The following is a 25,960-nucleotide window of genomic DNA, read 5'->3' as shown; positions in this document are numbered from 1 at the left end:
GTAAGGTGTGTTTTTGTTGATGTGTACTTACAAATATGGAACAAAAAAAGGTAACTAAAAAAAAAAAAATGACAAATAATGTAAAGTGGTAACTATGTATTGCTGGTACAAAAATTATTGATAATAAACAATAAATAAATAACTCACAGCAATACAGATATAGAAAATGTAAAAAAAATAATATTAATAATTAATAATAAATTATGGCCCTTTTGGCCCAACAACAAACTAAATAACAAAATAAGTATAAATACGTGGCCTTTTTGGCACAATAATAAATAATTTATGAATAAATATATAAAACTCACAATTTGATAGAGCGCAGACGGTTGGAACCCGATTGAGCACAGATACAATTAAACAATATAAATCCAAAATGTAACATGATTAAGCATAGAAATACGTACATCGTTGCTGTCCCACACAACAAAATAATAATTTAAAATAATTTATTAATATAATTAATAATAATATTATTAATATAATTTAGTGTATAAAACTATAAAATTAAATTATTTTACAAATATATATAAATAATTTATGTCCAGAATAGATTAATCTAAAAGTTAATTTTTAGATGTAATTCATAATATCATTTTTTTAAATAAAAATGTATGTAAAAAAAAAATTATATGATAAAATGAGAAATACTTAATATAATAAATAATATTTGTATTATGTTATACAATTCTTTTACACTAACGTCTGATAGTATTGAGTCTAAGTTACTACAGCTAACAATACAAAAGCCCGCTTTTATACGAGTATTTTGAGTAAATAACAAATAATATACAATTTAACAGATAATCGTAATCGTCAATGCATAGATGTACCTATTTTGATTTTACGTTTATGTCGTTTCCTAAACAACTCTTATATTATTTATCGATTTTTCTTAGACTCGTACCGCTTTTCAAGAGATGGGAAACCACGAATGAAAATAATCACCATGCAGCATGCTTTACGGTTAAATACCTTTCATACGACTTATAAAGCACAACGATTACGTATATGAGTATTTCAAAAGACATTTATAGCCTGGTTGTAGTCGGATAGAAAAACTGACAACGTTGCATTCGTTTGACTGTGCTCAATTGGGCTATTAAATATTATGGACCGTGCTCAATCGGGTTTCAACGGCGCAGACTGGCCAGCTGCAACTAACTAAAAACTACAATAATTTGTATAACAATAATAAATAAATAGTACTCGTGAATGGTGGTAAAACGACAATAGGATTATATAGTGGTGATTAGCGCACACTCAAATTAATTATAAAAAATAATAATTATTAATACTGAAAATTTGTGCCACACACTAGGTATAATAATAAGGAAATTCGTGCCTATACATTATAAATAATTAACTGGCAATTTGTGTTCATAATAAAAAAAACTAAAAATCAAAAATTTTGGCGATTCGCGCACATAAAATTACATAAAAACAATAGGTCTCTCTCGGACCGTGGTTTTCGTGAAAAGAAAAAATAAATAGCACACGAAAATGACAATAATACATACACGACATGGACTTTTCAGTTACATAACATACGATTACGGACGACGATACACGGATAGTAATAATTAAATAAAATAAATATAAACTGATTAACATGCAGTGATTGTGTGTGTACGCTTATCGGTCGTTGACAGGAAATTAAGGCAGTCGACGTGGAGGCATATGATAAATATTATTTCTTAGCGCGAAAAATTACATTTTGATGTTTCAAACATAATTCCAAAATGTTTTAATATGTTTAAATTCTTTTGATGTGGCAGTGTTTATTTGGTCTTCTCTTAAGTTATTATATACCAGTGGTACCTGTATTTTATATTTTAAATCTTGAAACATCGAGTACACAACAGCTTTTAAATTTCTCCATGAATAAATCCAAAATTGTCAACTTTGAAGATCTCGCAGGCAATAGAATTACTCCATAAAACGAATCCATAGGTTAAGAAAATTATAATTTAAATGTTGTCGAACAATGATGGCGTTCTGTGCTGAGTCATCAAGCACTGCTGATCACCATTACTTGTATGTTGTTTGTTGTAAATACATACATATTTTCCCTATTGTAATGTAATATTTTTTTTACGTTAACGGTAATTATTTTTTCCAGGAAAATCTATATATCATTAACAAGTAAGTTTACCTTCATAAAAATAAGAATCTAAAAGTTTTCCATCGATTAACCCACATCACACATTTATATCCAGGCTGTCTGTAAATTAGTTTCTCGAGACTCCCAAAATATATGGTTTTGTTTATTAATTTTACCATTATTTGTATGTGTGTACTGATCGGATCTAAAATTTGAAATTTGTCTGAACCTATGTATTTTGATACTTCCTTTCATTCTCCGAAAATTCAATTTAAATATAAGGTCATCAAACTGAAATATTTAGTGGTATCTAACCTTTTAGCGTAAACACAGTGTATACTTAGTTTTCCTTTATATAATTATATAATATATACATATAATATATATATATTATAATTAAATGGGATCGTGATTTTAAAAATTATATTTATTTAGATGTTATTATCCGAGTGTGTGTACATATTACTCACCTCAGTACTCGTTACGTGTTTGGTGAATTCGTTTTTTTTCATAATCCATACGGCTGTACTGTTATTTATATTTATTTTGATTTTTGTTATTGATACAATTATTGTTATTATCATTATGATAATTATTTTCATCGTCATCACAATAATAATCATTAGTTTTAATATTGTTATAGTTATTATATTTCATCACGTAGAGTTTGCAATGGGCCAAGTAAATTATTTAAAAACAAAATGTTTTAATTCCAATTATAATTGTTTGATTAGGTCAAAATAATATTTTATTTATTGTCTCATGAAAAATTACAGTTTCCATAGCCGTATAATAATCGTAGCTCACGTATTTAATGAAAATAAATATTTCAAACCAATACTACCAGTTAAGTGAAAATTGATTTAAATTAACTATTATTATACATGATTTATCAATAACACTGTAAACCTAGATGTCTGCTAGTGTTCAAACTTTTATGCAGCGATACTTGGAACCGTAACACCTGGTAGGCCCAAGATAGACATTTCTTGAACCAAAATAAGCTGCTTTCAAATTAATCAATTGTTGTGAATAATGAAATAGAGGAATAATTCAATCTCGTGGTCCGATCACTTAGTTTTGAATCTACTTAAATCAGAAATACACCTCAAATAACAATATCAAATTAAAAACTTGTTGAAAATAAATATAATATATTAACTGGAATATAAAGTTTCCGATTTTTTAAATTAACCCTTTGTGAGAATTTATTCAAAAATTATTATTGGCATTAACATCTTTATCAAATGAACAAAATGGAAAATCTCCATTGTTTTAAATTTGCTAAAAAGTTATTTTATATAAGAGCAACCTAAATACCTGAGTATTATTTGTGTGTATATTATATATTCAATTAATTCGAATATAAAGACAAAAATTACTCGCTTTTTTTGGGATTTGCATTGTAAATTTATTTATTCCACTAGGAAACAAAACGAACAAAAGATGAGGCATTTTGTTTTGAATTTTTTTTTTTTAATTATGTACAATAAACACAAAGAAAAAAATATTAAGCACATTTTTTTACGCGAGATAGAAAGACAATGCTATTATTTCTCTTGAGAAATATAATTTTAGTTTCCTTTATTGTCGTAAAACAATATTTAATAAAAGAGAAAAAATAAATGCCATTAAATAATTTTAAGATTTCCCATTACTTAGAATTTTTTATACTCTTATCATTACGATGCTTGAGGCTTGAATTGGGTAAACTATATTGTTAATTATAATTAACTTTAATGATTATGTCATATTTCATTATTGTTGGAATTTTGTTTAAAATAAAAATATTATAAATTCAGCTTTTTACACGTACAATGAATAATATCAATATGTTTTATTTATTAATATTAAATAATGACTAATCTTATAATTTGAATTAAAGCTTCTTAACTAATAAAATCGATTTTGTTTCAGTTGCAATTTTGTGAATTGTTTTGCTTTTTTTACAAGTTTAAAAATAGTATAAAACTATAAGTAGATTTATATCTAAATCAAATTAAATTAAATATTAAAAGATTACAATAGTAATCATACAACAACTACATAAAAATTAATAACAACTATTATTACTTGTCCTCAAATTGCTTTCGTACCTTTAATTTTTTTCAAGTCCCAAAATATCCGATTAATTAATCCTTCCTTTTATTCTCAATTATATTTCTGTAATATTCATACTCTACTTAGTTAGATCAGTTAAGTACATCAATTATTCTCAATAATTTTTGTATGACGACATCTTAATTTAAGTACATATAAATGATGACACACTTGAAAAAATTAATGAATTTTTAAAATTTAAGAATTACAAAATTTTGTAAATTAATAAATTTATATTGAAATATATGAAAACACGCACCATGGTAATACACACTGGTTGAGAACCACGGCTCTACATAATATCCTTTCATTTACGAAGCTATTATGGCCATATAAATCAATTATTTTTGTAATTAAGTTATTTATTTGTCCTATTTTCATTTGTTTAACCCACACATTTTATATAATCATTAAATAAACTGCTTCTTTTCAATATACCTGCATTTGCTTCATTTATTACCTCATATCAGGAAATTTGTTATTATTTAAATATACCTATGTACGTAAGAACCAATTATCAAAAGTTTTCGGATCTAATATTAATTAAAACACTACTTAAAGCTTTTTCAAACTATTTCACAGGTGCTATAACATCCTGTTTTAAACCAATACCCAACTTGCACAAAGTATGTGGCATCAATTAACCACGACAACAAACCATATAGAGTTATCCGTTACTTGATTGATAAACATACTTGTTTTGTGTTCAAACTTTTCATACATATACTCACTGCAACGTGCAAAGTGTTTATGTGTTATGTACGTACGTATACCAAGCTCGACGGAGAGATTTTCTCGGAATGAAATATAGAGATGTATGGATAGAACAGTAGAAAGAGAAGAATGTAGATTAGAGAGAGATATATAAGGTCGATGGTGAGAGGGAGAAATAAAGAGTAGAACATAATGAGTGAGATAGGGATAGGGCAGGGAGAGAATAGTTTTGTGAGAAGTTCACTGAATGTGGACAGGTGACGGGCTGCGGTGGTGGTGGGTTCTTTGGGGCTAATGCGCGAAGACTTATACGGTTGTTGAACGTGTGGAGAAGTTCGGTAGCAACTTAACGCCCAAGTACCTATACGTATATGCTCGCATCACTCTTCGCCACACACCAAACTTTGAAGTTGATTAATTTGGTTGGGTCGTCACGGACAATTGTACTACCATCGCGTGCGCGTGCGTCATAAGTTTGTTGCGGAAATAATAATAACACGTGATCACTTAAACACTGTTACGGTGAACTGTTATGCTGTACGGGCGAAAAGAATGCTAACTCGACAAATTATAGATATTTTTTTTTTTTTTTTTTATTATTATATAATATATCCGCGGCTTCTATGGCCATTGGACGTTACAATTTTTTTTAACTTAATACATAAAATAAACAAATAGGATGGTGCAGGTTGGTCACAGGAGGCCGATGAGGTGCGTATCCGTGAGGAATTGGCAGAGCCTGACGATATTTTCAGGTTTGGGGCTTAGTGATTCTGCCAGGTGATAAGATATCTGCTGCTTAATTCTCTCCATATTGTGTGCGTTACATTCGGTGATAATATGTTTGACTGTAAGAGGGACTCCACAGCATATGCAAATGGGGGGGTCCTCTTTCTTCATTAAGTGTGCGTGTGTAAGACGTGTGTGTCCGATTCTGAGGCGGTTAATAGCTGTCTCGTATTTTCTTGGGGTGTTGACAGGAAAAGTCCAGGGTAGTATGATCTTTTAATTGCATTAAGCTTCGTGGTCATATTGTTCCATTGAGTTTCCCATTGTTGACATGTATCCCTTTCGATGACCTTTTTTATATCGCTGTAAGAGAAGAGGTAGAAATGGGGAATAAAAATTATTGATATAATTACTCTTATTATTATTATTATTATTATTGATATTATTGTTTTAACGTTGAATACTGTGTTCCAAAACGAGACCGCACTATCATCTACCCCGCAGCGTGTAGTGACCGTAATCCTTCGAAGATTTTCGTCATGACAAATCGAACACGCATTTCTACCAGTTGAAATATCGAAATTTCAAGAAAAACATCGTCAATCTATTTGAGTTAAAATCATATTGGCTTCAATTTTCGTGATATTGTACATTCAACAGTTTTTGTGCTGTATTAAAATCTCAGGAAACAATGATTAAAAATAATAGAAAATAAAAAATCAAAAAAATATCTGGCCAAACAATAATTATAATCAAAATAATTTGTTATTATACTATAAAACTATTTAATTGACCAAGTTTCACAATTTTGATGTGCGTATATTATTTTCCATGTCTCGAAGTACTACTTTCAAAGTTTCTTTAATCTACGAAAAGTTGAATCATTGTAGGTACATAACTATTAACAATTGTTTAAAAAGTCAATTTACAACGCTTTCAATATTATATTAGCTTAGAAGACTATTGAATGTTAAATACAAATGGCTAGGTTAGGTCTAAATATAATTTTAAATACACATACAAAACAAGAGAAATAGGAATATATATTTTCTCTTAAATCAGTCATCTTAATACAGTTCCGATTACATAATCCGATTTCAAAATATTTATAACACAATTTGAAGCCACAAAAAAGTCTTCGGATCACGAAGTCTCTACGCAATTAGGGTTAGGTTATGCTACGAAATTACACCTCAAGCCCGGTAACATTTTCGTTATATCCCAGACTTTTCAAATGTTGACCGAATTCAATATAATATACGTCTCGATTTATAAAATATATTTTAGGTAATAACTTGATACTACGTGCTATTTATATATAAAATTTATATGTATGCTCGCGTCATTGCAAAACCAATAATATTGCAATGCGATCGTTTCAATGATAACAATCGAAGGACACTGTATATACTCGTACTAATTTCTCGAACAAATGCGGTATATCATATGAAGCCATCTTATTGTTATATGCTGTCATAGAGGTTTACATTTCCATTCGAAATCGTTGAAAACTGTAATGTACCTACTTGCACTTATTCGAGTGCGGTGTTGCCCGCTGTAGAACACGGAGTTTAAAAAATAAAATATCACTTTTTCTTCACAATTTATTCAACCGAGTGAGTAAACTAAGATAATATTATTCTTTGAGTTAAGATCGATCGTCTACCCACATTTACGAAAACAGTGTTTTTTGAGAAGCGAACACACACACACACACACACACACACACATGCGCGCACATGCGCACACGTGAATAAACGTCAGTGGGAATTCACCGTCACCACACGCGCGCGTGTTATAACCTACATGTATCAAGCCGTACATATAATCTCCCTCGGGAGGCATCGGTGTTTCTATTTTAGCCTTTAGGTTCCGGTTGGATTAGGGAAACAGAGTGTACCCGCGTCGTTGTATTAACTCGTCTCATCGCCATTGCATTATTAGACACTCCATTGAAACGTGCCGTTTACAAATGCTAAACCAGTCGGAGTATCGTAGAAGTTTGTTTTGCTTAATGTTCACCGAGCGGAAATCCGGAGCTTATGTTTTGCTGCGATACAAATACATCGGCCCCGTTCGTCTGTCGACGAAGCCGAGCCGTTGATAAAGGGATCGGGTAGACGGGGTTTGCAGGCTTGTTGCCCATTAAATGCACCGAACTTTTGCTCCCGCTGACACTCTATTATGAATAAAAGTTCACCGCTACCCGTGAGAACGGCAGCTTTCATACGTGTAAAGCTTGTATACAGAGCGGTACCTACGCGCGTAGTAGATAAATTTTGAGGTTAAAACTCAAAGTACACCTCTGCCGTAATCATGATTGTATTTAAGGGGCGGAACTCTTTTCACCCAAAAATGACCTTCCTCATTTTGCCCACGTTCTCTTTTCGACCAAAAATGAAAAAACAGTTTCCTCTTTTCGCCAAAAAATAATTGTATTCTTTTCGCCCATGGTTTCACGTTTTACATTTTGGAAACCACTTTCTCAAAATTAATAATTTTTAAAAAATCATATATGATATTCGATAAAATCACGTTTTTGATTGTTATTAATATAGTCAGTCGAGAAAAGTGTATAAAGGTACTGACTCTTCTATCGAAATATATAGTTTAAAACACTTTAATAAACGTTATAATTACTTAAAGGTCATAATTAATATGAATATTTGTATTATTTTACAACAACAAAACAAACTATTTATTTAAGTAGTAACCTGATCAAATTACTTATTAGTTATTTTACATCGATAACACTATTTTAAATACTTATTTTTAACACTTATTAAATTATTATTAATAATTATATATTTTTCTATTTTTTTATTTGATTATTATATGATTTTTTTAAATATTATTAATTTTGAGACAGTGGTTTCCAAGATTTAAAACGTGAAACCATGGGCGAAAAGAGGAAACTGTTTTTTCATTTTTGGTCGAAAAGAAGACGTGGGCAAAAAGAGGAAGGTCATTTTTGGGCGAAAGGAGTACCACCCTATTTAAGGGTGTAATACAATTTTTCGGCCCCAAATAAAATTAAAATAAAATAAACCGACAAAACTCCCGTGGTTTAACTATGCAGAACGTATTGCTGAACTCGTTTGATGGTAATATTATAATCAGAAATTAATTTTTTATTCTGTGTTTATTATTTTTCAGAGAGCGTAGTGAACTACATCGCGCCCAGAGCTGACACCGAATTTGAAGACGTCAGTTACGATGGAGACTTGGGACGATCATTCATGACAGGTGGTCTGGGAATGCTAACAGATAGCTTGTATGGAGCCGATGATTTTTTGCAGTTTGATTTGCAATTCCATAAGCCTCTCAGTAAGTTAATATACCGTCCAAAAAATAGTCTAAGCCCATCTGAAAACTTGAATCGTAAAAAATATTGCTTTTACACCGTCTAACGGGATGAGTGTAGGTAATGGAAAGCCAAAAATCTTTGAATTTATTTTCACTAACATTCTCGTAGGATGTTTTTAATAGGAAAAAAAGAAAAAGACGAAAAAGCTTTTTTTATTAATTTCGAAATATTTGTATGTAGGATATAGCATAACGAGCGTTTGTCATCGCAGTTATTTAATATTTACCGACAACGCACGTGTTGTGAAAAAGTTTGCGTGAAAATTTCGTTACTTTTACCATTGCAGTACGCAACTCATTCCATTATATTATTATTATTATCTCTTATATAGAATTATTATTTACATAAATACATATGCGTACATGTGTGTGTTATATTACAAAAATAATGGAGAATTATGCATGGAGTGTTATAAATCATTACTATTAAAATCGGCGCACGTATATTGTATACGTATTATGTATTTATAGTTCATACCAACTATACTGTACCACTACCAGCCATTTATAATATTCGCCCAGTGTTTATGTGCGGAACTTCTAAATATCTATTAAAACCGTTGTTTCACGCCGCCCCCATTTTCGCTCCCCTTTTTTAACCGGCCGTCTGGACTTCGCGCGATATTATATATTATACATTACGTCATAGCGTATAATATTACATACATATACACAGTTCACGAGATGACTCGGAGCTACATCACTCGTTCGGAAAAGTTACATTAATTAGAACTCGCGTGGGGGGTCGCTGCCGCCGCCGTTGTTTGGTTTTCACAAAAAGTTACTCGGAGAAATGTTCTGCGTCGCGGAGGCGAGATTCGCAGTTAAATCTTATTAGCTCGACTGCAGGAAGACCATGAAGCAAGCGAATTTCGCTATACACGAGAGACTGCAAAAATTGCTATACTACAACTACCCGACAGGCACCCGACTCCGATAAATCAAGAGACAGGCGGTTACCACATAACGACCAAAGCCGGTAGACGACCACCACCAAATTATTATTTCTCACATCACCGTATGTATGTATGTTTAGGATCGGTGAAAGCTATGAGTTATGTCCTCCAAAGCATTACTTTCGGAGAGTATTTCTAATTGTAAAACTACACCTTTATTTTGATCGTTAGTAACTGAAAAACATCATAAATGATGTTATATTTTTAACTATGAATTCATCATGAATTAATATAATATTAGGTACGATACACTATTATTTATAAAGGTTCGAACTCGATTTTTTTCTAAACTATTAAAATGAAATCGTTATTGTATGAAGTTAATCATTTGCAATTTTATATTCATCAAAAGATGTCGATCCTCTGAGTTTAACTTTTGCTGCATCACTGTTAAATATTTGATTAATTATTCAAAAATGACCCCTAATATAATAACAAAATTATCAATTTTTCATTGTCATTACTAAAAGTATTTTGATATCAACACCTGTATCTGTGATATAGTACGTGCACACAGCGGCGTGTATGTGTCGAAGCTCATATCTCATATGTGCACAGTTAACACATAATATATTATTATTATTTTTATGAACACATCCGTGACGTCGAACATAAAAAAGTCGACATACCGGTGCCACCGGCATTTAGGATAATTGGGTCGTCGGCAAAGATCCGTTGTGCTGTCGAAGTAAAGGGAAAAAAATATAGGTTCCACCGAGGCCATATAGAATACAATATATCATATGAGATCGTTTTCACGTATGCTGTATGAACCTATATCCTATATATTTATACTTCAATTTGGCAAATATTCATTGAAAATAAGGTAATTCATCGTATACACTGAGTATATAAATCTCGAAAACGATTTACAGTATAATATTTTGACAATAAAAAGTGAGCGTTTCGAAAAAAAAATAATACATTGATGAAACGTTATAAATTGTCGAATACGAAAGCGCACGTATTTTTCTCACAATTGAGATTGGATGACACGATTACTGTTTTTAAAATTATAATTTTAAACTTATTTAGTATTAGTTACAGAAAAAGTTACTCTACTAACTTACCTAATAATTATGTTAGGAATTGTTTAAATACAGAAAAAAAAACACTTCTTTACTGGTATTTAAAACCAATTGGGAGATTGATTAACGACTTAACATTTCAATTTGTAAATTTTATATCTTTTTATTTTAATATATGATTACGAAAAATGTATTACAAATATTAACCCAAGTTTTAATGCAAATCGATCAAGAAAATTGGATCTATAAAAATTGAGCATAAAAAAAAGTTAAGCACGAGATTTTTGAGCATAGTAATACAATAACATATAAAAAACATTGTATAAAGGTAAAAAAAAAACTTAAGAACAATTAATTATAATACTTTAATTTAAACAATTTAATTTGGTTAAATAATAACTATAAAATTCCGTCAGTACAGTAAATATTAAGCATTGTTTTAAAATTGAATAATAAAATAATATTTATAATTTAAATATTAAATATTTTGAGTAATTCTTTTCAAATATTTTTCTGTCCACCTATTATTAAATTGTTCACATATTAATAAATTTATTATCATTGCTGAATCCTTATTCTTTTTTTTTTCGCTCATTTTCGGTTATTAACTGATGAATTTTCATTATATTTAATGACTCTTATGCTTTATAATTTATACAATAATTTATTTTACAAAGACTTATAAATGACCATAAAATGTGTATGTATGTACAGCGTACATTTATACCTATAAAAATTGACACATGTTAACTTATTATAATGAAAACAAACCTGATCCGAATCAATGAATTATCGGATTAGTTACCTTGTAATTTATATTTTTATTGTTTTTTATTGTTATTTCATTGCACCCAAAAGTTTCACGCTTGATTTTCCTTGCACTCAATATTTGTGCTCAATTACCTCGTGCTCAACTGTCAAGATACCAAGAAAACGATTGTTTAAAACAACAATAATGATTCAGTAAAAGTTGAATTGATAATTTTTAGTCAACTTCAAATATATAATTATCAAACAATATATAAGCAAAGCTAACTTACGATTAGTTACTACTATTTTATGTAATTTGTGCTATTCTTTTGATGATAATACTTATACTATAATTTGGATCGTTATACTTTTAAACTACTAAACTTTAATTTTACATAAAATTGTGAAACCAAATGATTTTATAATTATTCATTAAATTGTACTCAAAATGATATACAATTATTTTTATAGTGTCATTTTAATTTTTTATATAAACAGTTACTTATATAATATACTTATAAAATAATTTGTAAGTATAGACTATTTAAAAAGTAAAATGTGTTTTTGTATACTGTTCAATGCGTTTTCATTAAATGGACGATAAAATTTAAATTTTATGTAATTGTTCGATTTTATGAATACTTTTAATAATCATTAATCTAGAATATTTTTTAAACTTATGTGGGTCCCATCCCACATAGGTATTCCCGGGAATGAAAAAGCTGATAAAATGGCGAATGAAGCGGTTACATCATCAACCTCTACCATCATAAATAAATTACCAATTAAAGATCTCACGAATGAAGCCCATAAATGGATTATAAAAATATGGCAAAACAACTAGGATTCAATTCCCTCCAGCAAACAAACTCAGAAACATAAAAAAAACTGTATCCAAATGGGCATATCCAGAGAATGCATCAAGGAGAGAACAGATAATCATAAACAGATCCAGAATAGGCCATTCCCATATCGCTCACTCATATCTGATAATTAAGCAAACCCTCCCCCCTTGTGTGACACATGTAATACTTCCCTTACAATAGCACCTTAATGGCACACATTGTTATGGAGTGCCCCAAATTTTCAACCTCGCGTTTTCTTCTCAATAATCCAAGATCACTCGAAGAAGCCCTCAGTCAACATTATTCCGGCAACAATTTTAAATTTTTCAAAAAATTTAGATAAAAAACTTTAAATATTATAATGTTTCACATTGTATTCCTATAATAATAAAATAATATCATCTTTTATATTATAAAACTATCATTTTGTAATTATAGGCTAATAATCTTTGTAATTGAAACCTTTATATAAATAAAAAAAAAAAAAAATCTAGAATATTTTATTGCTTTATTATTATTAATATTACAATTAACTTGGCATACGAAAATTTAATAATTTGTTCTGTTAAATATTTGTTGAAACGCATTTTCTCGTTTTATATTATTGATTTATTTTTTCTTTAACAATTGTCCATTTTTTTTTTCTTACAGCAGTGCACTTAAAAAATGTGTCAAATGTGAGACGGAATAAATAATTGAATCTTGTTCGGTTTGGAAACGTAATACTTTTGGTTTTCAATTTGAATTACGAGTAACTACTAGCATATAAAATTGATACTGTTTTTCCATACGAGAATTTTGTGCAGTCTTTAGTTCAGGCCCGTAGCCAGGCCAAATCTTCAGGTGGGGCAAACAAAATTGTAGGGGGGCATTATAAAAAAATCAATATTAATGCTATTTTTAATTTATTAATACTATTGTAATTTTTATAATAGGTACTTTAAATTAAAATAATAAGAATTAGAATAAAGTGAACATAATTACATTTTGAATATTTTTATAATATATTATTTTTGGAATTTACCAGTTTTTTTTTAACTAAAACAGTTGTGATTTTCTATCTTTTTGCTTGTTGATTTCCATTAATAATACATCCAAATTTAGGATTTTAGGATCTAATGAAATGGTGAATGTTATCGGTTCGATATGTTATAGTTATTGTTCGGCGTTGTCGTCAGACATCAATCAGATGCCATTGTATTTTCCAGTGCAAATGCTATACCATATTGGTAAAAATAATTTCTTATATTAAACAGTGCTTCTGCTGCCGATGAAATTATTATCAAGCAACAAATTATATTATATCTAACTACCACGGCTGTAGATAGTAAAAACCTACTGTGTACAGTCATGCTAACTACCAAATATCATGACATTATTAACTTTTGTTGGGGGGGGGCAACAATCAGGGCTGGGGGGGGGGGCAACGCCCCCTTTTTCCCTCCCGTGGCTACGGGCCTGCTTTAGTTTCCATAACTTTATTCAGCGTCCAACATCATATGCGCATCATATTATTATTATTATTGTTATATTACTCGTGGTAAACATACGCCAGTTCAACCACTTGGATTCGTGTGTAGCTAAGGTATTTTTGAAACGAGCAATCGTTATTTCTATCGTGGTCTGTATAATGCATCCACATATATCCGAGCACGAAAACTTGTATACATAAATTTATACTTTTATACCTTTATCACATTTTTTACGGACCCTTAGATGCTTTTAGTGATCGTCCTATGAAATGTTTCGGTCTATTATACAATAAATGTACAATGGTTGTATATTGTTATAGGTAAAAGATGGGTCGGCTGGTCGAACGATTCCACTGGTAATAAGTTAGACTTGGTTTTCGAATTCAACGGATTCCGAATGTTCAAAGAAGTCAAAATACACACCAGTCATATACCGACCAGAGACGTCAAAGTAAGTGCACATAATATACGTATGTAAAAAAATACATATAATGATTTAGTGGTACAAGCAAACGAAAAAGGTTTATTTTGAGAAGCTATGAAAACTCCCTCGAATAATGATAATGATAACTAGTAACGTACTTATGGTTGATTTATTTTACTATTTGGTTGATCGATTAATTAGTATTTTATCAAACCGGGACCCTCGAAAAAATAATTTAATTGTTACAATACAGTGAAACATAATGAAAACTGCCACGTAAAACGAAATCACTAGACCATAGAAAAATTATATTTCAGACTTATAATTTAGTTCTCCCATTAATTCGAATCAGGCTATAAGTTCGTATTCATTAACGACGAATTTAATGAAAATCGTGGCCGAGATCTAAACTAACAAATCACAAATAAACAAAATGTCAAATTTCTTGAGTAAAAGCAATCATTTTAATGTAAGAATTCTTTCTTGTGCACATGCGTGTGTGCGTGTGTGTGAGTGTGCACTCTGTGAACGGATTCGAGTAAAACTTTTTGCTGACCAAATGGGCTACCTTTAGAAATGGACCATTATATAATTGGTTTCTCAAAATAGAAATAGAAAATTAAAAAATTGATAACGCCCTCAAAATGATCATACAATGATATTATATTTACTTACATATATATATATATTATATATTATCCGCCACGCGTAAATTAATTTCATCCACGAAAAAATTATATATATACGAGTATTTTATAGTACCTATTGTGATTTTCAACGAGTCTGATATAAACTCTAGTACAATACGAACTATAATGATACACGCACCGTACACGGAATTTTATTTTTTCATTATTACCTCTCAAAAGTCGTTCGATCTGAAATTAGATAATTTCCTTTTGCGTTTGTTCGCCAAAAAGGTCATTCAGTGTTTAATACACTATACATATAAATATATGTGTGCGTATTGTTTTTCACGCACCCTTTTTTAAGAATGGTGTCGCTGCAAGTGGTTGAGCTCATTCTTGTCGTTGCGGTGGCAGCAGCTCTCTTGGAGAGAGGTCGTGAAAACTCACTAGTAATAATGAGCGTTATTGTGCGTGCCGTTATACCCTACTCTGAAGCACTCCCAGTTAGTGTTAATACTGTAGCGCTGTATTGTGTGTGTGTGCGTGTGTGTGTACGCGCGCGCGCACGCATTAATATGACGTTTAAATGTACAGTGAAATGTCGACAATTATTCCAATAAACGAAAATATCTATGAATTAATCATACAAATTAATGTAATAAATATGTCATTTAATTATTTAATAATGTATAATATTAAAATTATAACAATATATATATATATAATATTATTCATTTAATATTTTTTTTAATTTTATTTATTTATTAAATAGACTTATCAGTTTTCATAAAAAATTTAAAATTTTAAATAATTCATATGATCTAAATGTAACATCAATGTAACATCAATTACTGCGGATATATTAACAGAGTAATTATTTGCGTAAAAAAAGAAAAGTGTTAACATTTGAATTACAAATTTTGATACTTTTAAAGAGGATACTTCTCAAAAGAAAAAAAATATCACGCATTAGAAAATATAGTACTTAGTTTATATCTATTTTTAAAATCAGAATTTAAATAAAAATGCATTATTTATTATTATGAATTACTCTGCAATTATATGTATTATAATATGAATATAAGGTGTTATAAAGTTAAGATTTCTGTACACTACAAATGAAAAATATTATTTTAAAATGTATTCTTGATTTAAAAATTGAAATATTGTTATTGAAAAATATTATTAGAAGGTTCAATTTTAAATAAGCTTCAAACAAAGATCCAAAAAGATCTAAAAAAAAAAAATTTTAATTTCATTATTATAATGTACCCAAGTGATTATATTGCATTTTGTAGTTTTAAGAACTTAAAAATAGCACTTAAAAATAAAATAAATGCAAATTTATTGAAGTTAAATACTTATTTATGAGATCAGCTTGCAATATACACTGTTTATTATTTAGTACATTAAGTTAGGAACTTCGCTTGACTTTAGATATCTATATAATATAAAACTAACGTTCTAGCGATAATGGTTTGTACTCCTCTGATCCTAGTCATCTCGATTTGAAATCTTCAGTTCATATATTATCAAGTAAAACAGATTAACCTATCGTTTAATTACTATTTAAACTTTCGTTGAATCGTTTTCTCGTGCCTTTGCTAATTTTTAGATTACACTAATTACATGACTAGTAATCCCATTGGTATTTTATTAGAAATATATCTTAACAACATCAATTATGAATACCCGGCAGATAACTGTCATATTTTATTTTCTATAAATTTCGAATAAAATTTGCATTTGAAAAATATTAAATCGAAAATTTAAAAAAAATTCATCTTAAAATGTAATTATTATAATTTATTATTTCTACTTTTATCTTTTATTATTTTTTATCTTCTATATTAAATAAATTTTAAAAATACAGAGTGTAGTAATAGGAGTTACGGATTTACATTAAATTTTTTATGAAATTTGTCAGAGTTACTTGTTGCATCAAATATTTTCAAATATAAGACAAATATAGATATAAAGAGGATTTCTCGATTGAATTGACTAATGATTAAAATACAAATAATTATTTGTATTTTAATTATTAGCCAATGTCAATATATTAATAAGTTTAGATATTATAGTGCAGATACATGAATGGTATTTTAGTATAATGTAGTCGATCTTGATTTAGCTGGTTAAATTTCAAACAATTAAAATTATAAATGATACGATAATAATTAAATATAGAAGTAATTGACTATACATAATTGTAATTGTGACTTATGTTCTTGTCACTTTGTTACTTCCAAAAAAACATAAATACCATTTATAAGCAAGTATTATATTTTTAAGTATGAGATTGAATTCATCATTGTCCTGTACGTAGAAATTATGCGTACTTTCCAAGTATTCAATCAATTCATTTATTTTGTACAGTTAAAACTTCTGAGCGTTCTGAATAACGCAATGTTTGATATATGAATTTTAATTTGAAAGTACACTATAGACATACTATATTGTATAACGATGTGTTATCTCATTGTTTATATCATTCGATGTGTTAACAACAGCTTTTATAACGAATCGGTCAATATTAATCCAATGATCGCAATGATACATAATTATATGAACATCCAAAACACAACGGGTACTATACCATATACATAACTAATAGATAATGCGTATATTATTGGATGTATTTCTATTCAACGATGATAATTTCCTCGATTGTTAAACTGTTTTTCATTCGAATAGAAATGAGTTTTCAATCCAACTGAAATATTTTAGTTAATATCATCATGATGACCCGTTTACGCGGAATACGAATTCACGCATTACTTTATCGTCATTATTAAATATTACTTTGGTCATTTAAAAAATACAAAGCCATTATCTACAATTTTTAGATATAGTCCCTAGTACGTTGTATTTATAAATATATATATTCTATTATATTATATATATATATTCCTATTACAACATTTCTTAAAGTACCAACATACGTTCATTTTGATATATACCTTTATAGATTATAACCTTTTAGAGCCCTAACCGAAATAGATATGCTGTGAAAAAAAATAGTAATTTTTACTCTCTATTTATTACGTTATATTATTATTTTTTTATCATTACAAATACGAAAACCGAACTACCATGTTTTATCAGAATAATATACATAGGAAAAGCAAACGTCGTATTCTCTATGCACGTTCATCGATTGATTGGTTTCTTGACCCTTTTAATAAACGTTAATCATCCCAGTTAACCATCATTCACCATCCCGTGTTTGATACTATTTTCAGAGTTTATAAAGTCGTGATGAAACTATTTTCAAATATATATCATTGTATTATTTATTCATCTGGATCAATTTACCACTGACTTGATGAAAAAATGTGTAACTACTGTTAAAAATACAATTTATTTTATTGTATTCTGCACGAGAGCTCAGTGTTTTGGTTTAGTACACAAGATCACTACAGTATTCGCAATTTAACTATATTTTAATATATTCATGGCCAATATTAAATAAAGACATAAAAATGGGTCCGTAAAGTGTGGTAAATCTTACGTTCACCGATATGTTTGCTTTGTATTTCCTATTCAATTTAGTAAATGGAACACCTTGGCTAGTATCTTCGTTTTTTTTCTTTTTAATGTGTGCATCTCTCTAATAATTCTTTATACGCCTTCGGGAATACTGTTAATATTTCAACAAAGTTTTTCGCCTGTTTATATAGCATAAAAATCATTTATTTACTATCGCTATGTAAGTTATAACGCAAAACAGACAAAATAACTGCTACCACTTAATCTGAGATCACATTTCATTTAAATGAGTAATGTATACAATTTTAGTGTAAATTGATATTTTTATGCAAGTAATAAATATTAATGTACCGGAAGAACAATCAATTTCGGGGTTTGATAATCCTGTAATTTAAATTAATATTAAACTTCTATACATAAGTTCAACTATAGAAAAATACATTTTCTAAAACTACTCTATATTAAAAAATTAGTAAATTTTACTTCATAAAGACTAATACATCATACAAACATTAGAATTACGACATTGTTTGTAATATTAATATTTCAATTACTTTTCAAAATATATTTACTAACAAATAAAATATAGTAATATTTTTCTTAGAAAACAAAAATAAGGCAACTGGTTTATTATTGGTTGTGCAGAAAATAAAAGTTCTAAATAAATATGAAATTAATTATAACTGATTTTGATTTAAGTTAATTAATTTATCCATTACTTTCCGAGTAATTCGTAATATATAAAATCCATTATGACATTATAAATTTATAAAAATATTCAAACATATTTTAAAATCAAATAAACTTTGAATAACTATTGAAATAATTAATTTTCTTATTATTAATCAGATATCATACAATTTCTATTTTGTCGCAATACAACGAAATATACAAGTCTATGACTATTCAAATCAGTGGTGTAGCAAAAAAAAAAATATTTTTGGGGGTTTAAATTTTTTAATTATATTCAACAAAAGTACCAAATTTTAAATTTTAATTACTCGATTGAACATAAGTTAAAATATAAAATGTGTTATTATTTATTTTATTGGAACTGAATTTACCCAGACTAAAAAAATATATATAGTTAGATACATATACATAAAAGTTACTTTATATTTAAAAATCAATATTTAATCTTTTTGAATGCTTATCCAGTTCTTTTAACACAAAATCTTAGTCTTGATAATAATGTCACGATGGATGTATAACTATGCCAAATTAAACCAGTCTTAAAATTATTATATATTTTATAAAATTAAAGATACATGTCAACAAATCATAGAAGCAGAGGGGAGTTATAGCCCATTACCCACTCCCATTTCTGGCTACATCACTGATTCAAATATTTTTGATTTGTTCATATTTGCTTATTATATACGAAATTATAATTTTTGAGATAACAATAAGGTTGTATTTTGGTATAATATTCTTCTCTACAGACACAAACAATATTGAGTATATGTGTAAACATGCATTTAATATAAAGAATTGTTTTTTTTTTAACTTCACATATATTTTTTCGCCCTTTCAGGTGTTTAGCATGGCGTTGATTTACGTCAGCTTGGACGGGGACAAATGGCAAGAATGGCCGATAAAGTTGAGCACAAAGTCGGAGGCCATTAAGGACACCGCTGTAAACATAACCATCAATCTGAAGAGTCGGGTGGGTCGGTATATCAAGATATGTCTCTATTTTTCTGCTCGATGGATACTCATCAGTGAGGTCTCGTTTGAGTCCGGTAAGTAATATTCCAGGCGGATAATATCATAATAATTCTTTTCGTATTACAAAAAAAAAAACCTAGGTACTTCGAAATTCAAGAGGGTTAAAAGCACTTGCATTTTGGTTATGTTTGTTCCTGTAGATGAAAAAAATTACAGTGAATTTATGCTTAAAAACAAATGTTTTATATTACTAAAATACGTATACATCAAAAATCTACTTTTTATTCAAATAGTAATTCATATTTTACCTTGTAGTTATAATACATATAATGCTATAAACGTTATATTATGTAGATATCCGGATTGGTTATACTAGTATCTATAATAATGTATAGTAAATTTAAGATCATGAAGTTTATAGAGCGCCCACTTTTGATTAACGAAAAAAAAATCATAAGTGTTACAAATAATTCCTGGAAATTCTTTAGTTATCAAACATTTCAAATTATTTAAGATTCTTTATTAAGTTTTACTTTTATTATTCCATTAACTCTAGGTCACATATAAACAATAGATGAATGCTTTAGAAACTTCTGAAAGAAAATAATTCAAAAATGAATAAATCAAACCAAAAATTTAAATTTTAAAATCCAGTTAATGCCCAAACTTTCTGTACCGTTAAAAATCCTTTATTGCGTTTTTTTAGTCCATGATAAACTTAACTATAGAATAATTCTTTGAAGGAATTATTTTTCATCAAAATTGATGTTTATAATCTAGAACGCGTAGAAAAAATACAACGATCTTACAAATATTTTTTGTCCTTGTAATCACAATCTTCGTGTTCATCAATTCATGTTTGTAGCCTTTAAATAATGTCTAAGATTAGTAGAATGCTTATTTTCCTCAAATTTTTTAATCTACTATCTTGTTCAAGGTCACTGATTTTATAAATACACTGTTTTCTTAACAATTAGTTTCTGGTAAATTACCTGCCTATCTTTCCACGATGTCAATCGTCTCATCGTGCTAATGATAGCTTGCTTTTACAGAACTCGTGAGAAAATCTTGCAATACTATTATCGCTTTGTCAAATCTAAAGTTCAATCACATGTGAATAAATATAAAATAAATTATGTAATGTTTATTTATGCCACGCCCGTTTTGTTGAATAAACAATACTCTGCACCGAGATGTTTCACCTTTCTGCCGTATATATACGAACGGTAAACATAGGGGCAGCAGTAAATTCCCTAACAATTCGCAACATTACGAAGGCAAACAAAACGTGTAGATACGTGCAGTTTACGTATACATTTCGAATATGAGGCAAACAAAATATTTTACACGGTTTTCGTCGTGTGGATATTATTATAGTATACACGCTCCGACTGCGTGATGGTTCTGCAACGTCCACGTTTATTTTTTCGTAAAATTCATGTCCGATCAAAACGAGTGTACATAATAGTTTAAATAAGTATAGGTATATCTGTATGTATCCCTGTCGCCAATCTTTTATTTATCTTAATTTGCCGAAAAGTCATGTTTGATCCTAATCTGCAGCTGACTATACGGTACTATCGTTGATGATTGACTTCGAAATTCTATAAATTTACACTGCATGTCTTCTGTTTTCCACAAAATAATACTTGATAACGATTTATTCGTAGAAGAATAACAAAAAAAATAATAAAAAATTCACTACGGCTTGTATTCATTCCCCTCCCTACTCGCTGATGTCCTATATTGGTAGGATTTAAATTTCCGGTTGATCGCAATCGGTAAATGCTGAAAGATATTACGATTTATATATATATATATATATGTGGGTATGTATACGTGGTGGTGACGACGACGCTTCTCCTGGTACACGTCACACATCAACAACAACGGGGATAACAATCCGCATTTTTCTCTCGCAATAACATCGCGCACGCAAGAGATACATTTACTATTATTTCCATACGAGACGTTTTGGGACATATAGTCGTGAAGTCACCCTTATAGTAGCTTTCTCCATAGTAAAAATAAATAAATCAAAGACTGTTATTTTTTTTTTTACATTTACATGTCTAAGGAGTATGATTTCAATGGTACCTATAGTATATATATTTAGATTGTTCACCGACAACTGTTAGAATACGCCACTCTTATAACACCTATAAACACTACCTATTCGAAATAAAAATGTGAATTAGTCTCACGTTATCATAAACAATCGATTTTAAATTAAATGTTTGAACCGTATTTAAAAATGTTAAGCTGGTCCCACATGACTCGTGTACTTTGCGAGCGTATACTCGGCGAGTGTACTTGCCAAGTTTGTACGATGTACGATGTTTGTAATTATTCTGCTCCTACACGTCACGTGTGCTCTCCGATTGTTCGTCAATTGTATATACTTTGCTCTCGTCATCGCCAATGTTCTTACACGACTCGTGTTATAAACTCGTGTGATATTAACAATAAATAATAGTCTATTTTGGGAGAAAATCCAAAATTAAATTTCTTATCAGCACGAGTCACTGGTGTTGTATCCGACATCGACGGGAAACCGCGAGTGACTCGGCGAGTAAAAATAATCGTCTTACTTGACGATTAAACACCTCCTACACGACTTGTAAAGCATCACGATTGACGATTATTCGCCGAGTACACGAATCGTGTGGGACCGGCTTTAGAATACCTCTAGCGCCAGGGTTGTTTATATTAATTAATCGCAGTCTTTTGACTCACACATAAGTAAATATTATACACAAAATAAATACTGCAAAATACGCACACTTACGTCTTTATCCTCGTATAATAAACGTTTTTGTAAAACCTTGTTTTGAAATAATTAATTCATTTTAACAAAAACCGAACGTTAAAGGTACAGTTTTTGTACACCCGAAATTCTTACCGTAGTTGAATATTATTCAAAATGAACTTTTCTATTACATGACCACCACGTCAGAACACAAAAGCCCAGAAAACCCTTCGATGAATAGAAATTCTTCACAGCCATCATAGTGGGTTTTTATGTAGTCCTAAAGGAATCCAATTTCAAAGGACTTTGCTGAATCAATGCACATTGAAAAACGTACATCTAAAATGATACGCTGCCAATCCGCAGAATCTGATGTTTATACGTATGTAAGAAAAATCCTAATCGAATCTATAGTATATAATAATTTCACCGATTCAAAATAATTATTAGACCTTTTCCGCATCAAAACATACACCATTTAACATTAAGAATGACGCGACGCTCCGAACAACGCTTGTACGTTAAATTTCATTTTTTCTACTGTTTCCATAATTATCGTTTACCTTTACCCGTGCCAAATCTCATTCACTCGTATGCGGTCAATCAGAAATTGATACAGTTAATATGCTAACTATATTAACCTAACCTAACCTTTAGACCTGCAGCCATGCCCAGAGGCTGTATAAAATATCATCACAATACATGTTAAACGGTGTAATTATTTCTGGAGGGCATTTAAAGATCATGTGTTGCATATTCGCTGTTTATACGAGTAATTCATTTAGTTCAGTTCTCGTTATATTCCTAAAACGTACAAAAGGATTTTTTGTCTTCGTTACATGAAATATATATATTTATATATAATACTATATGTTTGTTGCATAATATGATCGTTTCTTATCAAAATCTAATGTCTTCGGAAAAAAGACGATAAAGCCGAGTTCAATTCATGTAATGTTGCGATTTCAGACATTACCTTTAAATTTAAAACAGCTGCGTATGAATTACAACAAAAGCCACAAAACTTTGGTTGCATCAGTCATTTCTATACGTTAAAACATTTCTAATTCCATATACGCAGTACGATATTACCCTCTTGATCTATTTGCATCTACTCGTATATTAAACCACTATACACCAACGTTTTTAATTTCAAATTTAATAATACCCAGCAAATAAAATTGTATAGAATTAATTTTTAAAGAGATATATTTATAGCCACGGAAACTAGTTTTCTATCAAAAAATACTTTCACCAATACTTTTGAAATCATTAATTTATTTTTAACTGCAGGTCTATCCTGCATTTAAATTAATAAAACTAAAAAACTAAAAAGTATTTGTTTGCAATTTTAATCAATTGTTATCGAATCTTTTGTGGCTCCAAAATTACAACGTATTCTTCACATTTTCGAAATTATGAACACATAATTTTTATTGTATATACCAAATTATAAACATAATATAAATAAATTATTATTTAACTTCCATTACTTATGTACTAAAAATTTTCTTAATAATATAAATTTTATACAAAATAATACCTACATTTTTTATCACTATTATTTTTTATTATAATAAGCCATCTTTTCATTGCCTTTGTTCTTCTGAAAACATATCAACTTTATTTAATACCATAGCAAAACTAATGGTCGGATGCCTTAAATTCAATTTAGACTTTTGAGTGCAAGGTAAAACGTATTAAGTGGCGGCCGCTAATAGTTTTATATTTTAAAAATAAAACAGCAACTTTTATTTCAAACTTTACGTCAATCAGTCATATACCGCAAAACCTTAAGTGAACAAAAACATCATCAATATTGACCATTGACATTTATGGAGTTGAGCAAAAACGTTATTCGACTTAAAAAAAAAAAAAGTTGTTACCGTCTGAAAACTTTTCACTCTCCTCTATTTACGTCCCTTGTTTCCACCATAGTAACTGAAACATTTGGCGTTAATTAAGACATCCATTAGTCAATACCATTTCAAAATGGGAGGCTTAAAAGTTTTTTCTTATTATTATTATTATTTTTTTTTTATCCACATAACGGAACTTGAAATTTATGTTTCGAGACCAGGTGCGTTTGTGTTTTGTGCGCAAATAGCAAGCGCGCTTTTAAGCCCCGAAGCTCCTTTAATGAGTACATTCCATTAAAACATGAATTCTCGTCCTTCTGAACAATGACCATGGGAAACTCGACATTAAAATTTACCGTGGTACACTGAAGTCTAATGTGAAACATAAACCGTAATATATGTAAACTAGACTGTGGTACCTACGTATTCATTAACCTGCAGTTATGGATACAAGGAATATTTATAACCCATAGAATGGATGAAATGTTAACGTTTAAATTCATTGGCTGTTTACAGAATTGGTGGCCGCTAATATAACCGAGAGATTGTTATCACAATATTACACACAAAAGGAAACTGGATACGAACTCCGCCAGAGTGGCGATACAACGCATGCAAGGAAAGAAGTCACCACAGGTACTATATTATATTTTATAGGTATACACAATTAGATGTTCGATTGAAAGTGCCGTGTGACATTTAACTGAAGGTGTATTAACGTCCAAAATAAATCACTCGAGTAAGATTCTACGCAATTACTAACTATTGATCGCGTAGCGTATTTGACATTGTGTTATTGTAGTCGATATTATAGTACTCTTACATAGCAGATTTCCGCAAATCACTTTTTATGGGATACTTAATGGTATAATATTTAGTTATAAATCATAATACTATTAAATTTTTTATTTATCATTGCTTCTGTCAAAGTTTTTTGTTGACAGAATTACCATTTTACTGTTGTTGATTATATGTAAATATAATTTACCAATATTTGTAGCCTAAAAATTTTAAAGGTATAAAATATTATGTAAGAATTGTTGACAATAATTAAATAGTCAATTATTATTTTGTATAT

At 29.3% G+C, this 25,960-nt stretch overlaps 1 protein-coding gene across 1 annotated transcript in view; it reads left to right on the top strand.

Moving 5' to 3' along the window:
• LOC112688796 (discoidin domain-containing receptor 2-like) overlaps window positions 1–25,960 on the top strand; it is a 230,296-nt gene that overhangs the window by 192,532 nt on the left and 11,804 nt on the right. Inside the window, exons 8-11 of the mRNA XM_025562160.1 lie at window positions 8,804–8,974; window positions 14,385–14,515; window positions 20,141–20,348; window positions 25,399–25,518. Of these exons, the coding sequence (XP_025417945.1) occupies window positions 8,804–8,974; window positions 14,385–14,515; window positions 20,141–20,348; window positions 25,399–25,518 (630 nt within the window). The remainder of the gene's footprint in view (window positions 1–8,803; window positions 8,975–14,384; window positions 14,516–20,140; window positions 20,349–25,398; window positions 25,519–25,960) is intronic.

This window comes from Sipha flava, unplaced genomic scaffold (genome assembly GCF_003268045.1).
Source record: "Sipha flava isolate LNK unplaced genomic scaffold, YSA_version1 40_pilon_pilon, whole genome shotgun sequence".
NCBI classification, from domain to species: Eukaryota; Metazoa; Arthropoda; class Insecta; order Hemiptera; family Aphididae; genus Sipha; species Sipha flava.
The sequence above is the reverse complement of the archived record's forward strand: the minus strand, read 5'-3'. Positions and strand labels throughout refer to the sequence as shown.